At 43.9% G+C, this 21,376-nt stretch overlaps 1 protein-coding gene and 1 long non-coding RNA gene across 3 annotated transcripts in view; one reads left to right on the forward strand and one right to left on the reverse strand.

Annotated features, from left to right (window-relative positions):
• Positions 1–1,051: 1,051 nt before the first annotated feature.
• ADAMTS12 (ADAM metallopeptidase with thrombospondin type 1 motif 12) overlaps positions 1,052–21,376 on the reverse strand; it is a 263,545-nt gene continuing 243,220 nt past the window's right edge. Inside the window, exons 22-24 of one of the 2 annotated variants that reach the window (XM_081825966.1) lie at positions 18,633–18,776; positions 11,775–11,928; positions 1,052–4,775 (exon numbers count right to left, since the gene is read on the reverse strand). In XM_081825966.1, coding sequence (XP_081682092.1) covers positions 4,597–4,775; positions 11,775–11,928; positions 18,633–18,776 — 477 coding nt within the window. In that variant the 3' untranslated portion in view covers positions 1,052–4,596. The remainder of the gene's footprint in view (positions 4,776–11,774; positions 11,929–18,632; positions 18,777–21,376) is intronic. The other variant, XM_081825967.1, reaches the window with a different exon arrangement.
• On the forward strand, positions 11,923–19,713 carry LOC145722547 (uncharacterized). The gene is made up of 5 exons (XR_014146878.1): positions 11,923–12,373; positions 17,112–17,317; positions 18,177–18,299; positions 18,381–18,781; positions 18,872–19,713. It is a non-coding gene; the product is annotated as an uncharacterized LOC145722547 (long non-coding RNA).

The raw sequence follows: 21,376 nt of genomic DNA on the forward strand, positions 1-21,376 counted from the left end.
GCTCAGTTTTACTCAACCCAGAAATGCTGCTACTCACTCCAGGGTGATAATCGTTCGAGTGCAGTTTTTCAACTTCAAACTATTGACATTTTGAACCAGATAATTCTTTGTTGGGGGGAGGGGCTGTCATGTTGTATGTTTAGCAGAAATCTTGGCGATTCCTATAGCACTCTCTCCCCACTCTCCTACCCCTCAAATTGTGAAAACCAAAAATGTTTCCAGACATTGTCAAATGTTTCCTAGGGACAAAAATCATTCTTGATTAAGAACTATTGTTCTAGAGAAAAATAGACAAGGTGGAGGAGGATCAGAGAAGTGTCTCAGTCTTTCTGGCAGGGTTAGTGTAAGCTTCTCAGAGAGAGACAGAATTTAATCTGAGTTTTGTAGGATAAGAGTTCCCTAGTCATCACAGAAAGAAGAGTTTTTAAGGTACAAACAAGGAGGTGTTCATGGCCCTCTGTGAGGTCTTCTCGACCAAAAAATGATACCACTCTGGCGTATGCCTTTGAACATCCTAGGGATTGCCCGCAGATGCCTGACTCTTGCCAGTCTCATTTTTACTCGTTCCATCTGAGTAAATTCCATGTCTCCATGTCCAAATTCTAACTTTGCTGACTACACTTGTTATGCTATGTACCATTTTGGAAAAAGGATTGGATTTCCAGAGTAAGATCCTCCAGAGATGGGTTACTTTCTCTTAAACATTATGTCTACATGTTGGATAGATTGAGGAAGTAGGTTCTACTGTGAGCTGCAAGTCTGAATACACTGAACCTGGTGCTGAGGAGAATTCTAGGCATCACTTCAGATCATCATACGGTGGACTGTGTCAGTTGTATGATCATTCAGGAGAAGAGACCTACGTTCTACCTCACCTGGGTTGTGACTCATCCGGGGACATAATGAGCTGGGGTGGAAGAGAAAGGAATCTGCATGGAGTGTGGGAGGAAGAAATTGGCATCATCCTCCTCCAGTTGCTAAATTCCAGGGTAACACTGGTGGGTGGTGGGAGTCTCACAGCAGGAGTAAATGAATCACATGGAAACATCAATGAGTTTAGCCATTTATTAATACCACCCAAAGGCAGGCTATGATTACAATCTGGTTTTAAGTACTGAGGTACCCACCAAGGGACCCCTTAAGGAGGCTGGGCCTGGCCAGCACAGCACAGAGATGCAGGGAGAGCAAATGGGTTGGGCCATATACATTATACAACCACTTTGGAGGACAGTCATAGGTAGAACTGTGCTTTGCCAACTATGTGTTTTTTTTTAAATGATATAATTTAAAATAATAATACTAATAATAACAATATTTGAATTTGCAATACAACAAAACAGGAGTAGCATCAAATATGTTGGCTAAGTTATAGCACCAGGCAATTCATGTCATGTGGTTTCTCCCCTGAAAGTGAATCGCTGTGCACTGAGCACCAGATACACTGTCCCCTGGCTTCAACCTAAAGTCAGAGGGAGAAGAGCTAAGACCTGCAATCTCTGGGGTAGCAATGTGTAGCTCTTAGAGTTTGAAGGATTTAAGCCAATTGATTGGGAAATTATAGTCTGAAACAATATAAATCTCTCAAATTTGCTTCAGAAACTTGATGAAATCTATCAAAAACATTCCCTAAATATCTGAAAGCACCACATTGGGACGCATGCACCAAGAAAGCCCATCATCCAACAAGTCATTCCCACAAAGAGGCAACCGTAGTATCCACAAAATGATTTCCCTTTTTAGAAAAGTATTCACTAGTCTCTTGAAATACTGTTTTCTCATGGTGCACTAAATTATGTTTCAATATTCAAGAATTAAATTAACCCACAACTTTTCAGAGAACAGCGAACTCTACCACGTGAAAGGCAATGTAAACCAACATGGGTTCGAGAACCTTGCTGCATTTAAGCACCAGACCCTGCGGTGGCCTCTCTGGTTCATGGTAGATGGGTATCCAGTGTGTCTTGCTACACCTCTCACTTGCTTGTTCAAGGTGGGAAGAAAAGAGGACGTGTGTTAAATAAACCAATGATGCTGCTTTCGTGTTGTCCCCTGTGAGCTCTGAAGAAATGGTGAAGACACTGTCTAGGTTCTTGTCTTCAGAGTCTCCCCTCTCTGATCGCAAACACAGGGACCTGTCAAAAGCCTGATGATCCACAGCTGAGTGACTGTCAAGGTAACGACTGTGTCAGATGACTCTAACAACAAGGGCTGTTTCTATCCTGGAGTCCAGAATAATGGATGCCACACAACTATCCCACAACGCAGCCTCCACACAGGAAGGGAATGTGTGAGATGCATGATTAGGGGCTAATTTCTTGTCTTTGAGAAACTGGAGAAAGGCCTAGAATGGAGTATCTGGGCAGACCCTCCCCACATGTCTATCATCTTCTTCACCACGTGGGTCACAAATAACGTGGCCCACTTTGTGTATTGGGAAATCTGGCCTAGCTGAGTTTGCTGAGGTCAGTAGGGATCTGGGTTTATTCCTGAGTTTTGAAAGACTGGTCATATCCAGGTCTCTGATGACATGCATAAGCCTCTGATAGCTAGTACAGTACCAGGTGAAATAACTCAGCCCCAGTGACGACATTCAGCCCCCCGAAAGCCCACACTCCACTCCAGGAACAGTCTTAGTGAACTGCCTCACTAGAAAAAACCAGATTCTCCTCTACCACTCACGTCACTAACCATTTAAGCCTCTCCTCTCTAAAACTGTCATTTCACCAGAGATTATATCATCAGCCAGCAATGTTTGCCTTTAAAGACAGAGAATACAAGAACGTCATCATCGAGAAATAAACTCCCTGGCTTCAGGTAAACATGTCTGTTTTCATCCTGTTTCTCTTCTTTCTTAAGTTCCATCCCAGCCCCAGTGTTTTATTTTCTACAGGAGTTTATCAGAATAATACACATTAATGGCTTGAAAAAAAAAATACAAAGCACATCATATAACAACGTTAAGCTTCTAGTGTCCAAGCAATAGAACTGGCATTGGCCAGCAACACCATTACACGTTTAACAGACGCGGATGGACTTGCCCGCTGGTACATCTATCTGTGTGTTTATATTAGTCCTGCCACCTTCTAGCTACTAGCACCGTTTTTCAAGAGCACCATTCTGCTGAACGGATGGGTAATTCAAGGGAGCTAGGGGACACTGTGCTCCATGGGGAATAGCAACTGCCCTCTACCTGTGCACAAGTCTGCACTACGCTGCTGCTCACAACGTGAAGGCCCCATCCCTGCCTCCCCCTCTGTCAAGAGGCCCCCACCCACCCAGCCGTCCTCACTCTCTGGGTTCAGTTCACGTAAATGCCTCCCCTTACAAACCAGGGAAGTTGCCTTGTAGTTGAGACCACAGCCTCCTGATGGGTGGTGAGAACATCCAGAATAAGCATTTTCACGTTCATTTCACTGTTTTGGACTCTCCTGACTTGGAGAATAGATCAAGGAACAGACCTTCAGAAGTAACTATTGGGTGTATGGGGGTCATGATTAACCTCACTTTGAGTTGTGGGTTTTTTCCCTCAAGACTAGAAGTTTGTATCAGTCCTTGTACTTAATACAGTTGACCTGGGCCTCTGAAATATTTGGATCTTGAGCTCCATCTTCCGTCCTTGGGGTAGGTGGGGGGGTGTCGCCCCCACGGACCTGGCTATGACAGCTCTTGTGCAGGGACCCCCAGCAGTGGAAAGACAGTCGGACCTCTGAGTTGATGACTCAGGCAGGGAACACCCTGGAGAGGAAGTCAGATGGGAAGACTCATCAGCTCTTCCCCAAAGGAAAGGTATTGGCCAGGAAAGTGGGAAGTATAAAGGTCCACGTTTCTTTTCTTACACTGGCAAGAAATTGATTTCTGTTCATTTCCTTTTTAAGAGTTTTCATAGAAATTATCCTTGAGTCAGAAACGTCTTCCCTAGAATTAAGCTAAATCCCTTACCTTTGCTAAACCCTACAGTTTCTGACCATTTCCTCTCATTTCTCGCGTCTCCAGGCAGGCACAGGAGTCTAAAGAGCCCAGATACCGAGTCTACGGGGGCTGAGTGATAATAGCCAACACTTTCTCTCCCTGCTCCAGCTGAGTACTGGCTGAAGAAAGTGGCCCTCTGCCTTGGTGAATTAAAGGAATGTTTCTGAAATCTCTCCCATGACATATTAAACAGCAGCTTCCCCAACCAGGGAGGGAAAAAAAGGATGATTTCACCAAGGTAAATCAACAAGACTGCTCCCTGGATGCATGTGGTTCTATTTCCTGATACTCCTGAGGTAGTCTGGGAAAAATCTGGTGTCTTCATTTTTACTTTCAAGGGGGGAAAAGACATCATGTCACTGACTTACCTAATTTGGCACCTTTCCCAAGAGCACATCCCAGGAGATGCCTGAACCTCTTGGATATCTCACCTATCAGGGAGCAGCAAACATTACAGTCCCATGCCTTTTGCAAGGGCATTTTGTGGCTAATAAAACACAGGGGATTTTGTTTTGAGCCAAAGTTGGACTGGAAAACCTCAGTGAAGTGGTTTCCTGGGGCTAGAATGCAGTCGAGTCAGTCCCCGGGCTGCTGCAGTCTGTGGTGGGGGGTGGCTTCCTTCTGGACTTAGAATGCTTTGGGGTTTTTGAGCAACTGTGGCTTTCTTGGTCTTCGGGTGTGGACGATGTGTGTCTGGGAACATGAGAGGCAGCACTGAGCCCTCACAGTGGGCACAGAACATTTCTTCATGGTTTTTAGTGTTTGGCAGAAACTGGCTGATAAGTTGTCCTTGGTGCAAAGTAAATCTGTGGAAGGAGAGAAAAATAAAACAAAACAAAAAAAAAAACAAAGATTATCCTTTGTAAGTGAATGAGCACAACTTCTATTAATGGAAGATGTTATATGTCTACCCAGAAAGGCTTCACAATAATTCACAGTAGTTGACATCCACTGAACAGTGATTATGTAACAGACACTGTGCAAAGTGTTTGTGTTAAACTGAATTATGAGTCACAGTTCTTCACTCCTGTGTAACAGTGTTATATACACATTCCCACCCTTGCCATGGCTGCCTGGTGGGCGGTGAACACTTCACTGCTCGACTTTGGCTTCAGCCCAATACTTGCTTTGGACAATGTGGTATCAGTAGAGGTGATCCTTACGGGGCCTTGGGAGGTGCAGGGGGATGAGCCCGGCCTGATGAGCTTCTGCTGTCCCCAGGAGAAGGACCTGTTTCGCACAGCTAGTGGACCACAGAGGATGGGAGGCACATGGAGCAAACCTAGACCGAACCTACGGCTGGCAGTCAAGGCCAACCAAGGCCAAGCTAGATTAGCTGAACCTTAGCTGACCCGCAGACGCTGAGCTAACTACACATGATGGTAGTTTTAGGGCCCTGGGTTTAGAGGTGTTTGGCTCTGCAATATTGTCATGCGATAGTTGAACGCGATGTTTCACGTGCATTGCTTCACTTAATCTCCCCAGCAGTGCGATCAGGCAAATAGGAGTCTTTCCATTATACAAATGAGGACTGTGAAGCCTACAGAAGTTAAAAAGCTGCACAATGTTACCCAGCCGGTAAGTGGCATAGCCAGAGCTCAACAGAGACAGTTTTACCAATCATACCATTCAAAGCACCAGACAATAACCCAGCTAGCTGACTAACCAACGGGTTCTGAGCAGAGCTCAGCAGGGCAGAAGCTACAGATATATAAAATGTGATCACTGCCCTCCAGAAATGTACCACGTAGATGAAGACATAAAACATACACAGATAATTCCCACAGTAAGCATCCGATGAGTTACCTGGATTCTAATCCTTGTTCTACTCCGAAACCTCTAGGCAAGTAAGTCCCTCATCCACCCCCCCCTCCCCGCCCCTTGGCCTGATTTCCTCATCCAAGATGCAGGGAATTTCTCAGGGGTCCCCAGCACATACATTCTAGGAGCGGCACTCAGGTTGGACTGGTCCATGTACTCTTGGGCTGGAAGATATTCAATAAGGCCCCAAAGAGCAGATTTTTCTTCTCTAAAGTGAAATTGTTTCAAACTTTGCCTGAGTGCCTCTCTGAGCTCTGGTTGCCTTGCTTTCTTCCTTACAGAAGAGATTTGAATAGTTTTGAAGAAAAACTTTTTTCACAAACAGGCTCCTGTCTTCTGTCAATAGGACTGGCAGTTAAAAGTAGAGATTGAGGTACTATCCTCTTTACCCAAAAACTGTGCAAGTATTTTTTCCTCTTTCTGCCTTTTTTTCACCTTCCAGTCATGAAGGCAAAAAAAAATGCTTTTAATCTCCTCATAGCTCATCATTCTCTTGACGGGACCTTGTTTTTCCGCGAAGAAATAAATGTCTTCAGTTAGCTGTCACAATCCTATTTTGTTTGCAGGTTCGAACGGCACTTGGGAATTGGTAACACACAATGTTCCTAGAACCCAAAAATCTTCACTGCTGATTCTTTTCTTCTTTAGGCCTCTTCTTTAAGCCTATTATAAAATCCAATCTCTCCTAAAATCCCACAGGAAAGTTTCTTTGATGCTCTGTTTCAGAAGGAGTACACGTTTCAGCCAAGGAGTCCTACTGGAAGAAGAATTTGGGCTCTTCCTCTCCCACAGCTCCACGAGGGCAGCCAGTGTTCTCCGTGGGGTCTGGACCAGGCATCACGTGCACTGGTGTTCAGAACCAGGCAAGGATTCCTTTCTAGGCTGCTGGCTTTGGAACAGGACCAGCATGGACACCTGGGTGTCACGGGCCTGCTCCAATTTCTTAGCCAGTGTCTCCTGAAGCCCTTGTGGATGGTGGCTGGAAGAGGGGCATGTGGTGTAGCTCTCTGCCCCACATCTTCCCTGAAATGAGTATGGGAGTGCTCTGGGGCTACTTCAGGAAAGGAAGAAGACAGAGGAAGTGTGAGAGCTCAGCTTGCATCCCATCTCTTCACGAAGCTTCTCTTGGCCATGCTGGCCCACATGGATCCCCTCTGTCTCAGTCTCCCAACTTGCATTATTATTGTAACATTTGCTCAAACATAGCACTACATTCTATCTTGAACTGTTCTGTAAATGATGGTATGAGCCTTTTCTGATAAGGCTCTGGTGTGATCTCTCAAGGGTGTTTACCATTCTAAAAAGGGCTTCCTAGAGCCTCCCAAAGCCCTAACCTGTTGTGGGCTGAACTACATCCTCCAAAGTTTAAGTGTCCCCCAAAGTGGGAGTGGTACATGTGAATGTGACCTTATGTGGAAATATTTCTTTGAAGGTGTAATAATGATATAAATTAAGATGAGGCCATACCAGAATAGGGTGGGCCCTTAATCCAACATGACTAGTGTCCTGGAGGAGACACAGGTACACACAGTGAAGAGAAAGCCACCGGAAGACACGGACATCTGAGGGGAAGCTGGCTGTGTGAGGACAGAGGCAGAGATTGAAGTGACCCAGCTACAAGCCAAGGAAAGCCAGGGATTGTTCACAACCACCAGAAGCTAAGACAGAGAGCATGGCCCTATCGAGACTTTGATTTTGAACTTCTGGTCTCCAGAACTGTGAGAATACATTTCTGTTGCTTTAAGCTATTTAGGTCCTGGTAGTCAGTTATGGTAGCCCTAGGACAGTAATGCACCTCCTCCCCTATGACAACAGTCATAACAGAAATACAACGTATTGAGCACTTACCCCATACCAGGTAATGTACTTCCTAGATACCATCTCACTGGATCCACATAGAAATGGACTTGTAGGTATAGCTATTCTTTTAAAAACTGAGGTGTTCCAGAAAGGCTTAGTAACTGGCCCAATACTGCATAGCTGACATGTAGCTGGTGGCTGGGATTTGGATGTTGCTTCAGGGCCTCTAAAACTCGGCCACCAAGGGAATGAAGCTCTTGTACTGGCGATGCGGAAGGAGGGGGTCACATGGACAGATTTTCCTTGAACACAGCATCTTCACTTGTTCGACACAGGCCCCCCAACTGTCAGGTTAGGTGAAACCTCCAGGAACAACAGAGGCTCAGCCACACCTGGTGTTCTTGCCTGATCTTGGGAACCATGGGATTATGAACTCTGCTTTTCAGTGGTCCTCGGAGCCCTGGAAGCACGCTGGGTCTTGCAGTCCTCCTGTTCAAGAGTGGGGGACTTGAAGGAAGAACGGATAGTGGTGGCCTAAATTGGGAGCCTGTGCTCCAGGCCCGTGTTTAGAAGCTCATTTAGACAATGACCATGAGCCTAACATCGTGGCATGGCTTGACTGCACAGTTCTCTTTATTATTATAAAACAATGAAGGCTTGTTGTGTTCATCAGCAAACTGGATCCCGGCCGAAGCACACACAATGCTTATAATTAGGGGCAACTTGGAGAGGAGATCCCAATTTGCCTCTGCCAGTTCAACAGAAACCAAGCTTGGAAATTTAAAGGGACAGTTAGAAGCTTGTTTCTTTGTTGTCAGCTGTGTCTAGGTTGAAAGGAGAATATTTTGCCCACAAAAGAAAGCTGAAAAACAATTTCAATATTGCTGACAAATACAGTTTCTGTAAGAGTTTGGGTTCCTTGAGGCCAGGGGCTGTATTATACTCATTTCTGTATCCTCACTTTTTAGCACTTGTCTGAGACGTATCTTGTGATCCCTTATATTTGCTGAATAAATGAAAACATGAAATCCTATTCATCTGGAAGAATATTCCTGAGTAGAAAGTTTGCTGACTCAAATGTTCATTTGTAGCAACTCTGGGCCTAGGTACTGTCTTCATTACTTTCCTTATTCTTTCTCTTGCCTTCTCTACCCCTCATTCCTTAAAACAAACAAACAAACAAACAAACAAACAAACTAAAACAAAAAAACCCAGGAATGGTGTGCATAAGAGTTTTGCTTTTGTTTTTTAATCATTATGAGTGTAATGCCTAGAATATACCCGATACTCAGTAAATATTTCTGGATAAATTAAAAAATTTTTAACCTACTTAGGGTTTTACAGTCTCTACTTTGGAAATGGTAGTTCTGATTTAGAATTTAAATCATCAACAACTTAGATGGCATCGAAAGGAAGTAAAATGGCCTGGAGGAAAGCAAACCTTATGTGGAATTGATATCTGATCTTGTAAGATGGACACAGGGCATATGTTTATTGTGATGGCTAGCTGGCTGACAAGATTCCAGGCACTGAATGATTTATTTTCAAAGCATTTCAGAAGGCACAGGGGTAAGGGTGGGTGGTGGGTTTTTAAAAGCAAGGAATTTCTTGAAGCTGCTCTTCATGTTGTTTCTATATGAGTAAGCATGCTCTGCCTTCAAGAGAAGCTAGTAATTAACTCTTGTTGCTCTGATAATTGTTGATGAGTGAAATTCATTGCTATTTATATCCATTGTCAGTCAGCTGTTAGTCATCATCTTGTCAGTGTGAGATTTCAAGAGAAAAAAATACCAAGTATGCATTTAACCTGGTTTTGATTATTGAAGATTGCACTGTCCAGCAATAAAACAGTTAAAGACCATCTACGTAGAATTGAACAGCCCTTAACACTGGGCATGGTCAAGCAGGACTATATTGCTGCAGTCTCCTGAGTGGTCTTCCTTATCTATCTTCCACATGGCAGCCAGCACGACTTTCTCATCTCCACAGCCCTGTCTGGAATACTCCAGTGCTCCTTCTGCATTGGGGATAAAGTCCAAACTCCTTGGCATGCTTCCAAAGCTCCAGCTTTTCCCTCCAGCCCTACCATTCCTAGCTTCCCATGACCTTCATACTTGAGTTGAGTTAGACTCCTGTGCCATGACCTTGTATTCTTCCTAATTACTGTAGAAACTGAAAACCTCTCCAGGAACCTCCCGTCTGACCTGTCTATTCATCCTTCACTCCCTCTGCAGACCTTCCCTGCTCTCCCCAGTTTACAGTTAATGCCCTTTCCAAGAACTCTTGTAACATCCTTACCTCCCTTATCAGTGTCACTGGGTTGCAGTCTTGTTTGACATTATGTTTACATGTAGTCAAGTCAGGCAAGTCAGGGCCCAGCAAATATCTGCTGAGTAAGTGCGTGATTTGTCAACAAGCAACCTCTAGGGAAAATTTTCTCAGGGTATGACCTCTAATGGCAGTCTCTGTTGAACGTCAGCACCCTCAGTCCTTGGAAGGAGGTGAGGAATAGATTAACAGACCAAAGCCTTCACTACCTCTCATCTTGAAGAATCTTCAGAACACAACTACCACTGTGTACAACCAACATGCTAGTTTTCAAGAGTTTTTCTCTTAGCTGCTGATGTCTAGTAGTCAGTTCTTTAATTAGGGGCAGAGTAAGTTCAACCTGACCCTCTAAATCCTAATCTCAGGACTACATCTATAAGAGGCATTCTTTACTTTGTAACAGATGCAACTATCAAAAAATCCTCTCTCCCTGCCTGAAAACCTTCTCTCTAGGTTTTTAATTTAATTAAAAAAAAAAAAAACCCTCACGTATCAATGAAGCCCCAAATACCAATGGAATGGACATTAAAATTCATGTTTGAACCCATTCATAAATGGATAAGAAAACTATAGGCTACTGAAATGAGTAAGTTGCCCAAGGAAGGTAACTGAACTGGTTTGTTGATGGAATTTTCTTTTTTCTTTTCAAACCTACTTAATACCTGGTATTTAAAATCTTGACAATACCTTTGGAAGGCTTGTGTTATTATTCTCCTTACATCCAAAAGGAAATAGGTTCAGAGCATTAAATATCCTGCCAAGGTCACATAGATAGAAAGAGGCTGCTGCAAGATGCACACCCATTGCTGTCTGATTCCAAGGCTGGATTCCTTTCACCCCCGAGGAAGTGAGGCATGGGAGGGAGAAGGAGACCTGGCCTGGCACTCTGGCTCTGCAATCGGTCCCCCCCTGTATTCATAAACAGGCCTCTTAACCTTTCCAGGCTGTAGTTCAACATACTTAACATGACAAAGGTGATCAGAAGTCATTCAACTTGGGATGCTTTCTGAAAGTGGAGGTTGAATGTAGCAGACAACACTGATGCTCCCCTGTTTGGGTCTCCCTCCTTAGATGTGTTGCTTCGTTTTCATGTGTTACCCCCGACCCCCCGGTCCCAGCCTCCCTGTTCTTCAGCCACTAATGCCCAGAGACGCTGGCTCTTTGGGGGGATTGCCCACAGAGCCTACTGGAGCTGGTTTGTCTCTCCATGTAGAAAACTTTTAACACCTGCGAATTCCCTTCCGCTAGGGTAGCCCTTGGCCCATGGTTGAAAAGTGTGGGAGTGTGAAAGTCCAGCTCCCCGGCCTCAGGAGCAGACGGCTCCGACCCATGGCTTCCACCCTGCAGCTCCCCTGTGGGACCAGGCTGAAGCAGCCACCTGGCTGTGCTTTCTCCCTCCTCTGTCCTGCTTCCCCCACTCCCTTCACGGTTTTCCTCGGGAGCACTTCCGAAATGGATCCCTGGCACCCAGATCTGCACCTCAGAGCTGTTTCTGTGGAACCTGATCTAAGCCTGTGGTGCTGCATTGACAGAGAAGGCCGCTCCGGACCTGACTGGTTTCCTGAGAAAGGCTGGCGCATCTCTCAGAAATCCCGGAAAAAGCAGAAGTGATTCTCATCTGTGTAGGATGACGTCAGTGTGAATGCACTCTGAGACAGGAAAATGGATGAATAACCCCTCAAGGAATTAGAGTCAAACCTCACCAAATGGACAGCTTGCTTTGAGTGGAGCTGGCTGGCCTCTTCAGTATAAAGATTCCTGGCGCAAAAAGGGGACTAAAACTATCCACATCAATTCACACGGGACACCTTATTTATGAAAAGCTCTCTCCCCAGCCGGCGAAGTCATTCACCCACCATCACTCTTCTTGCAGGCCTGCTGGCTGCATTTTCGGAATTCTGCAGGTCTGGGTTCGTGATCACACGGGCATCGGTCTTCAGTCGTATTGTCCTCTGAGGAGACGCAAAGGACGGTCCTCTTCTGAAAGCCACCCCCACAGGAAGCGGTGCACTGAAAGAGAGGGGTGCGCAGAGAGTCACAAGTCTTCCCCAGCGGCACCACGGGGGCTCTAGTGGGGCCCTGAGGCCGCCGTGCTCAAGTAGGGGCAAGTCCCCATTATCAGGAATCGTCTTGAAGGGGTCAGAGAATAAAGCCCTAGTCATCTGGAGATGTGAATTTAGGAGGAGGCTGTATTACTGACTGTGGACTGAATTTGGCTTAATTTACTATGGGGTTCTCCGAAGAATGTGGACGAAGGTTGAACAGCAAGAAGAATAGAATAAAATTTCGTATCTAGGCCCCGGTGCCTCAGAAATCCAGTTTCTCTGAACTCGTTTTGATTTGGGGCTGGGAATCAGATGTGAGGAAAGAGAAATGGGAGAGGAAAACCATCGCGAAATGGCGAGAGAATGTGGAATGGGCCCGACTGGACCATGTGTGGCCTCAAGCCACACAGGTAAGATGGAACCCCAGTGTCAGGAAATGGCGGCCTACCAGCAAGGGAGGTTCTCTGGCCTGCGAGAGCGGCTTATGATTCCTGGGGATGTGAGAACATGTGTCTGAATTTATCACATATACTTGTGAAAAAAAAGTCTTTTTATTGTGTCTATCTATAAAACATAAAAATTCGCTATTTTAACCGTTTTTAAGTATACCGTCCAGTGCCTTAAGTGCGTTCTCACTGTTGTACAATCATCACCTCTATCCTTCTCTAGAACTTTCTCATATTTCCAAATTGAAACTGTCCCCATTAAATAAGAGCTCCCCATCTCCTAGCCCCAGCCCTAGCCCCTGGCAACCACCATTCTATTTTTGTCTCTATGAATTTGACTATTGTAGATACCTCATATAAGTGGGATCATACAATATTTGTCCTTTGGCCCTTGCTGATTTCAATTAGCATAATGTCTCCAAGGTTCCTCTGCATTATAGCACACACCAGAATTTCTTTTAAGCTGGAATACTATCCATTGTATGTTTATACCACACTTTGTTTATCCATTCATCTGTTTGGTTACTTCCAAACTGTTGCTTCCACATTTTGGCTATTGTGGACCCCAGATACTCTAATGATTAACATCTATTTCATGTTTTATTACTTTTAGCCTTATCTTTCTTATATAATCAAAACCTCCCAGAGGGCAGAAACCAGTAAGAAATAACTATTGAGCTGATCCTGAGTAAACAAAAGTGTGCAACAGAGGACAGTGGGAAGAACGAGGGAAGTTAATCAAGCCAGAATTTGACAAAGAGTACTGGACCAGGATTCCAGAGATTGGCTTTTCCACTTACTTCATATTGTCCTGGATCATTCGCTCAACCTCTCTCTTTCTCCGTAAAATAAGGTTGTTAGATAAAGAACCAATGCCTTCCCTCTCTGCTTTCTGCTCCTAAGGGTCTGATGGAGCCAGGCTGGGCTGGTCCTGGGTGCGGAAGTCCTCCTGGCCCTCTTGGGCAGGGCAGATTAAGATGAAAGAACTAATTCCAAGCCAAGCACAAAAATAAGCAGAGAGGTCACCGTCCATGCATTTATTAGTCAATGAAAATGACTTGTGATAAAGATGATGCATGAATTTGTGTGGTACTTAATTGGAGGATTAAGCATGGTTGCTGATTTGGGTTTTGTTAATAGTAGTAATGCTGTGAGTTGCGGGTTTTAGAGAGAAGGTGCACGTCTCTCAATGCTCAGTTCCACTTCTTTGGAACCAGCGACAATAAGGAATCTTTGTGTAGAACTGAGCATCTCAAAATAGGGATGGGGCTAAGGCTGATTAGCTGAACTCCACACTAGTCTCACTCAGTCATGGATGCCCTGTCCAATCAAAGTGCAAGGGTTCTCTTCAGCTTAAACTGCCCTGTTTGGAAATGTTGATTCTCAGGATTCAGCATATGATCGGCAAAGGTTCACCGTGTGGGCAGCTATAAAACTCTGGTGTTGCTACCACTCAAACAACATGGATGGAATGGAGAAATATGAAGAGGAGGAACCATTAGATATTTTAGAACTAATGAAAGCATCTTCACCGAATAATTTTCTTGCACTTACTACTAATTCCTGGTAGGCACAGTTCTAAGTGCTCAGGAGATATCCTTGAGTTCAGTCCTGGTAACAACCATGTAAAGTCAGATTTGTTTTCTGCTTCTGCTGGTGTAGAAACAGGTCCTCCTCTCTCCTGACTTTCCTTTTTCTTATAGCATTTAATGGGCATGGAACCTCATGTTCTCCAAATCTGGAGAATTTTCTTCTATTAATTCTTTGATCGCCTCATTTCTATTCCATCCCCATTCTCTCTTTCTGGAATCTTATTTTGATGTTATGTCTCCTGGTCTGATCCTCTACTTTTCTTATCTTTTATCATATTTTCTTTTTGTCTTTGTTCTCCTTTTCTTGAGAGATTTCTCCACATTATCTTCTACTTACTTTTTTTACTTTTGCTATTATAAAAATTTTTAACTTTTTCTTATATTCTCTGAATATTCTTTTTATATAGCTGTGCTAGGAAGCTATGTCATGGATGTAGGCTCTTGTTTCTCTGAAGAGATTATAGTTTTTTGGGGTGGGGGGAGTTCGATGTTTCTTTGGTTTTTCTTTTCAAGGTCTCTGTTCCTTGGAGTTTCTTTTGTTCTGTTTGTTATTTTGTCCTTGGTGTGATAGATTTTTTCAAATGTCCAGTAATCCTAGGCTACTGACTTAAGATGAGGTACCTATGAGTTGATTGGAAGTTGCATGGGTGCAGGTACTGACAGGTGGCTTTATATAAGGTGATCAGGAAGAGATCTATCATGTGAGGTTTTTTCTCTTGAGGCTAACCCAGTCCCCTGCCTTTGTGAAGCTCTCCTGGGGGAAGGACACTATTTATTGCATGTATTTTCACTTGATCATTGGTGAAATAAGCTCTTTTGTCCCTACCAACCGTGACTGATTCCAAAGTCTCTCTTGGTTTGCTTCTCCAGTGAGAAGACCTCCAGGCTATGGTCAGGATGTAGGAAAGATCTAAAGATCCAACTGCGTCTCTTTATAAACTTTCAACCAACGCCATTCCCCGCACTGCTCCCCCCCACACACACACACACTGCTGTCTCAGAGGTACCTGGGAAATCTCTGTATGGACAGTTTTCAGCTTTCTCTGGCATGCTAAGTCAACTGTAAGTTTGGCTATCTGCTTCTAGCTTCCAAAATTTTATTGATTTCTTCTCCAATATTGTTTCCTGTCCTCTTGTCTTTGTGGATTTGTGGCACTTTTAATTTTTTTATCTCTTCTACTGAATGCAATTTGGGGAAGAGAAGCAAATGTATACGTTCAACCCATCCACATGTGTTACTTGGGCTCTATAATTTGCCTTTTCCACTTAATAATAGGTGTTGGAGGTCAGGAGCAATTCCAAAAGCTTGCTTGGTAGGTGTTAGCCACCCTTCATGTCCCCTTGTCTTTGATATGCACAATTGATGAATTTTTGACACATGGCTCTTCCAGGGAAACTTTAACTCATGTCCACCTCCAAGAGGCAGTTACCTCTAACTCTCTCTAAAGTAATTTTGAACTTCTGCTGTTAGAAATTTTTACAACTCAGAAATATAGGTCTACCTCATTCTTAAAAGGGCTATGCTATAGGGGCGCCTGGGTGGCTCAGTTGGTTAAGCGACTGCCTTCGGCTCAGGTCATGATCCTGGAGTCCCCGGATCGAGTCCCGCATTGGGCTCCCTGCTCAGCAAGGAGCCTGCTTCTCCCTCTAACCCTCCCCCCTCTCATGTACTCTCTCTCTCTCATTCTCGCTCTCTCAAATAAATAAATAAATCTTTTAAAAAAGGGCTATACTATAATAAATTAATAGATTAGCCAGTTCTATCAGAGCATATTAGGTTATTTTTAGGAATTGCTATTACAAACAACATGGCAATGAACATCTTTACCATCATTTAGGATTTTGTTTGATGGTGTATTTGTGGGCTAAATTATTACAGGTAGAACTGCTGAGTCAGTCTATGTATTTTAAGTTTTTCACTGATTTTAATGCTTTCTGTTCTAACTCCAGACAGATGATTATAACTGAAAAAATGTGCTGGAAATTGAAGAACAACAAACACACAAAACCTCATTTTACAACTTGAATGCTACCTAAGTGCCAAAATGAGAAGCCGACTGCATTCTTACAGGCAAAGGGGGGTGTTTTTGATAATTTCGTCTTCTCAGTGAGTTCCTTAAGAGCAGGATATGCTTCACACATCATTACTGTAATATTTGCTGGGCTATCATAATCTTTCTTGCCAGAAAGAATATCATTCAGCTTTCCTTTACAATGAATAATAAGGTACTAGAGCCTCAGGGAATTGACAGACTTAAAAATGTCCATCTGTAGTTGTTAATCTTCTATGAAAAAATTCCTGAGTGGGGCCCACATTTTTAACATTTTCATGATAGTTCATGTTACAGCAATTATTTTCTTCTAATGGTCATATGTGATTTGCTTAGTGATCCTTATATTGTTACCCAGGGTTCCAAGGTATTTTTTTTTAAGATTTTATTTATTTATTTGAGAGAGAGCATGGTGGGGGGAGGGTCAGAGGGAGAAGCAGACTCCCCACTGAGAGGGGAGCCCAACACAGGGCTCAGTCCTGGGACTCCGGGATCATGACCTGAGCTGAAGGCAGGTGCTTAACTGACTGAGCCACCCAGGCGCCCCCCACCCCAGGGTATTTTTGAAAAGCCTAATCCTGAAACACACATTTATTGGTTGGGTTTCATCTTACAGGTTCTGAACTCAATGGTGGATGAAGAAATTTGGTTTTGGAGTAACTGAATTTCTAGGGAACAGGAAATGAAGTCATTTTCCAAGGGAGATATTGTAAGATGCCCAAATGTAAAGTGATTAAATTACATTTACATGAAAAAAATTACAATTGCATGTGACATTTTCCACTGTTCACAGGACCCATGGGAACAGGGTGAAAGCTGGGTGCTAGCCCCGGCAGACAGCTCAGTGGGACGCATAAACAAAAGCTTGCTCTGACACTGGTATCTCCTTTGGCAATTCATCATGAATCAGCATTAGATGCCAATGAAAATAGGGAATTCACAGAAAGTACTATGTGCCCTGTCTACTTAATGAAGTGGCTAACATCATTCTTCCTTGTCTCCTGGACATTTTTCTAAGCTATGAAAATAATAAACGATGCATTTTTTATATTTTTGCAGGCTACATGATTCATGTACAATGTCCCTTTAGCAGTAATGAATCATCTTGTTCTTCCTGGATTCAAGTGGATGACGGCCAGAGACCAGCACAACCTTGAGTTGGACGTGCCAGCAGAAGCCTTTCTCAAGAGCCCATGCCAGCCTGCGAACCGGTCATGGGCAGGCAGGAGCAACCGCACCACTCTGAACAATGAGAATCAATAAGGGTATGGCGGCTTCAAAGTATCTGGGGGCATTACATTTGGCAAAATACTGCATTGGCCTGTGTTGTAACTATCAAAATATACAAGAACAAGCTACTTTAAAAAATATTAATAGTTGAGGGATTTGTGTATCAGATCCTCTTGCCCACCCCCCCCCCACCTCCCCATCTCCCAGTTGTTGGCCTTTGATCCATCCCAGCTGAGGTGGTAACCAACTTCAGGGAAGCACAGCCCAACCCATTGGCCTGCACCTCCCATGTTCATGCTGTGTGCCTCTCACCTCCCGACTCTCTTCTTGTTGAGACATGAGACACGGTGGGGCCTGCCTAATGCCCACACATGAATAACCCAGGACAATAGGGGATATTAGTCATCTGAGAGGAGACTTTTTACGCAATCCCAAGAGATAGGAGCCAATAGATCATCTCCTCCCTTCCTGCCCCTGGACAAACTACCCTAAGAGGAGGTAGTTCATACAGCTTTTAGAAGGCCTTCTTTTGAGAGCAAGCAACCAGTTGTTCCTGACCCCGAGCAGTGGTCAGTTAGGACACGTGGTCAGTTTGGTAACGTATCACCTCATATTCGTTTCCCCTCCTTCCCTCCCTCCCTCCTCTTTCCTGTCATCCCTACGTCCTTGACATTGTATTTCCTAATAAAGTTTTAGATTTGGCCTTAAGACTCCATTTTCTAGAGAATCCAGGATATGACAAATCAGAGGGATGGCACAATCTGTCTGTGGGAGAATTTTCTTTGTTGTTGGTGTCACTGATACAGTTACTTATATAACAAGTAAACTTTGTGAGGACAATAAATCTTTCCCTCATTTGCAGTTTAATTTTTTGTTTGTCTCTTCATCCAACAGGCTGGCCATCTGGCAAGCTGATCTGCGGGTTGACAAGATCTGAAACTCACAAAATCAGGCTAAGCCTCAAGCTTCAGGGCATATCCACTCCTGATTGATTCAGGAAAAGCCCCAGGATCCAAGGTATTGGGACCCCAAATTGCCTTTCCTTAGGTTTTGTGCCTCTGGGATAATATTGGTATTTGATCTGTTTTCTTTTGATAGTGTTTGAACTTTTCTCTTCTGAGCTCAAGACAGTAAACATTGAACCACATGTCAGCTAAGGCTCAATTTTTAGCAGACTTAGAGGTATGGATGGCAGAAGAGTACCAGAACTAAAATATATAGAAACCCTCTGTAAATCAATGGAGACGCTGAACATTGACAATGAATATACCTTACCTGTGAAATCTAGAGGAAAAAACGCTATTTTTTAAAAGACTGAAGTAAATGGAAGGGAATATAAGTGACTCTTACCAGGTCCCAGTCCCCAGTGGCCCAGTGACAACAGGGGTGGCTGTTGCAGGGCGCCGTGGGCGTGGGCCTTTCCGACCAGTCACAGAGACCTCCCGGACAAGTCACGGCTCTCTCCTGAACTCCGCCTCCACAGGACCTGGAACACTGAGGTAGGACAGGGACACGTTTAGGTAAAAATCACCTGATGACATTTGCAGTGATCAGGGAAGACCTTCTTATTATCATTTTTGTGGTTACAGAGCTATTAAGAATACCAGTGTCTCTACTGGAATCTGCACCAGGTTCCTCATGATGACCACATAACAGTGATGAAACAAAAATTAAAGAGAGAGAAGGAAATTAATAAAAGGCATTCTGGGGATATGAAGAGGAGAAAAAGAAAATCAGAAGATGCCACATAGTTCAATGTAAAACAGTATGTCACACAGAAGGAATTCTGGTTAAAAACCTAAATGAGTGGTCATTCCAGAATGGACGTCATGCTATTTGCACTCCGGCTTCTAGCACAAGTATCTAGAAACCAAAATGTAAAATGTAGGTGTTTTCATTATGATTAGCTCCAACAGTCCAAACAGGGAGCACGCATTTGCAATAGAATTTTATTTCCTCTTAAAATGGGATTCAGTCTTCCTTTCCCACTACAAAATGCTTTAGAATTAAATTTGGCCATACTTGGAATAGGGGAATTGATGGGTTTGCCCCAGGGTCTGATCCACTGACTGTAATGCTCACAAAAATAAATTTGAGATGACAAACTGGATTCCTAAAGGGATACAACTCTAAAACATGTCAGGTTTTTGCTCACTAATATAATTTTATAAGATCTATTGTCTCATTTTCCTAAGGTTTCTAGAAGGAAATTACATTATCTACTAGGAATCTTTGAAACATAACATAATAAAATTTAAAAAACTAAAAAAAAAAAGAAAAGTACTTTGAAAAATCTTAATTATGGTATGGTAACAACAACAGCAACAACAAAATAATTATGGTTGGCAACATCTTGCTCATCACATCAGGCATGACATTGAGTGGTGGTGCCATAGAAAACAGGATAATTACATGCAATAAACGCTTTCTGCTCAATAAAAGAACTATTCTATTGCTTTCACGATATTCCACCTTTGAGAATCAACATGGATTTTTTTGCCTATTTGTTGTTTTTAACCCTATATGAGGAGAGAAGGAGAGGGATTCTCCCATTTGAGATCATCATACCTACACGTGTGCATATATTCAGGGCCACCTGACCACATAATGTCCAGGAAAGAAGGTGAAGAAAGTACAAACCAGCGGTTCTCCAAGTGTGGTCTCTGGACCAGCGACTTTAGCATCTTCTGGGTACTTGTTAGAAATGCAAAATTCAGGCCCCACCCCAGACCTCCAAATCGGACACTCTGGGGGTGGGATCCAGCCATCTGGGTGTTGACAAACCCTCCAGGTGATTCTGAAGTGTGCTAAAATTTGAGAAGCTCTCCTGTAGAGACACCCCCGCAGCAGAAATGCTTCTTCCATGCCGGAAGGCTGGGCCGGCTGACAAAGCAAAGGGGCCCACAATATTCTCATGATGGTAGTCTCCTAGTATGTACAGACAAAGTAGCATCAGGAGTAGTCAGGGTAAAGCACCTAAGGGTTCCCAGACTCTCAAAAGCTCCAGAGAAATACTCAAAATGATTTTTGCATTTTCCATCTCCCTCAGAGGGTAGTCTTCCAACTGTGTGGTTTGCTCACACAGAGTAGACTTCAGAAAGGAGGGTGGTGGGAGCTCTTCAGGGAACAGCTCCTGGCTGGGGCTCCCAGAATACATCTTTTTCAGAGAGCAGATCTGATGGCTCATCTTTAAAAACCTGCAGTTGCACTTCTCTACAAGGCTCCTCTGCAGATTCCTGGATTCTGAAAGCTGTCACCAGGCTCATCATACATGGATGGCTTGGAGGCCTAGGTCCAGAGCATGGGAGTAGCAGGCACTTTATGTGCCCGAGAGCTGAGCAGGGAAGGAGGAGAAAGAAGGGACAGTGGTAGCTGCTGCCCCAGAAAGCACCAGGTACTGGCCCAGAGCCTCAGGAATCAGCATGGCTGCTTGACATGTAGACAGGAAGTGGCTTGTGTGTGTGGGGGGCAGTCTTCTGTAAGCTTTGACGCTAACTCTGTGTCCTACACTTGTGGTTCACCACCTTCCTTTCCAGAGCAGGTGGAGGGTTTGGTCCCCCCACCCCAACCCCCGCAAACAGTTACTGATTCACTCTTTCTCCTCAGTTCACTCTGTTTGATGCCTACTGGGCCAACTGCTATGGTAGAAAGAGCAAGGCGCTGGAGTCTGCCTTGTGCTGAAACTCCTGTTCCACCATTTATTTTCTAGTTGTGTGAATGCATGTAAATTTCTTAATCTCTGAGTCTCAATTTCTTCACCTATACAATGAAATTAATAACGCCTACTATTCGGGTTGTTGTGAGAATTAAACCAAGTGTCGTAGGCAAAATGCCTAGCCCACAGACACACTCAAAACATGCTGGGTTCCTTTTTTTCTCTTCTTTCTACCACACACGGATATGGTTGGGAGTAGTTTTTGGGAGCTGTTGACGTATTTGCCTACTGGCAAATGAGAAGAGCAGTCACTTTCCATTCATGTGCTGACATAGGGCAAAGACCTAGCAGAGCCTAGGCCTTCACAAAACAGAGGACAGACACACACAGGCACAAACACACTTCTTTGTATTTGTATAAACAGTGATCTGGGCATTGA

This window comes from Leptonychotes weddellii, chromosome 7 (genome assembly GCF_054177405.1).
Source record: "Leptonychotes weddellii isolate Sample4059 chromosome 7, ASM5417740v2, whole genome shotgun sequence".
Taxonomy (NCBI): Eukaryota; Metazoa; Chordata; class Mammalia; order Carnivora; family Phocidae; genus Leptonychotes; species Leptonychotes weddellii.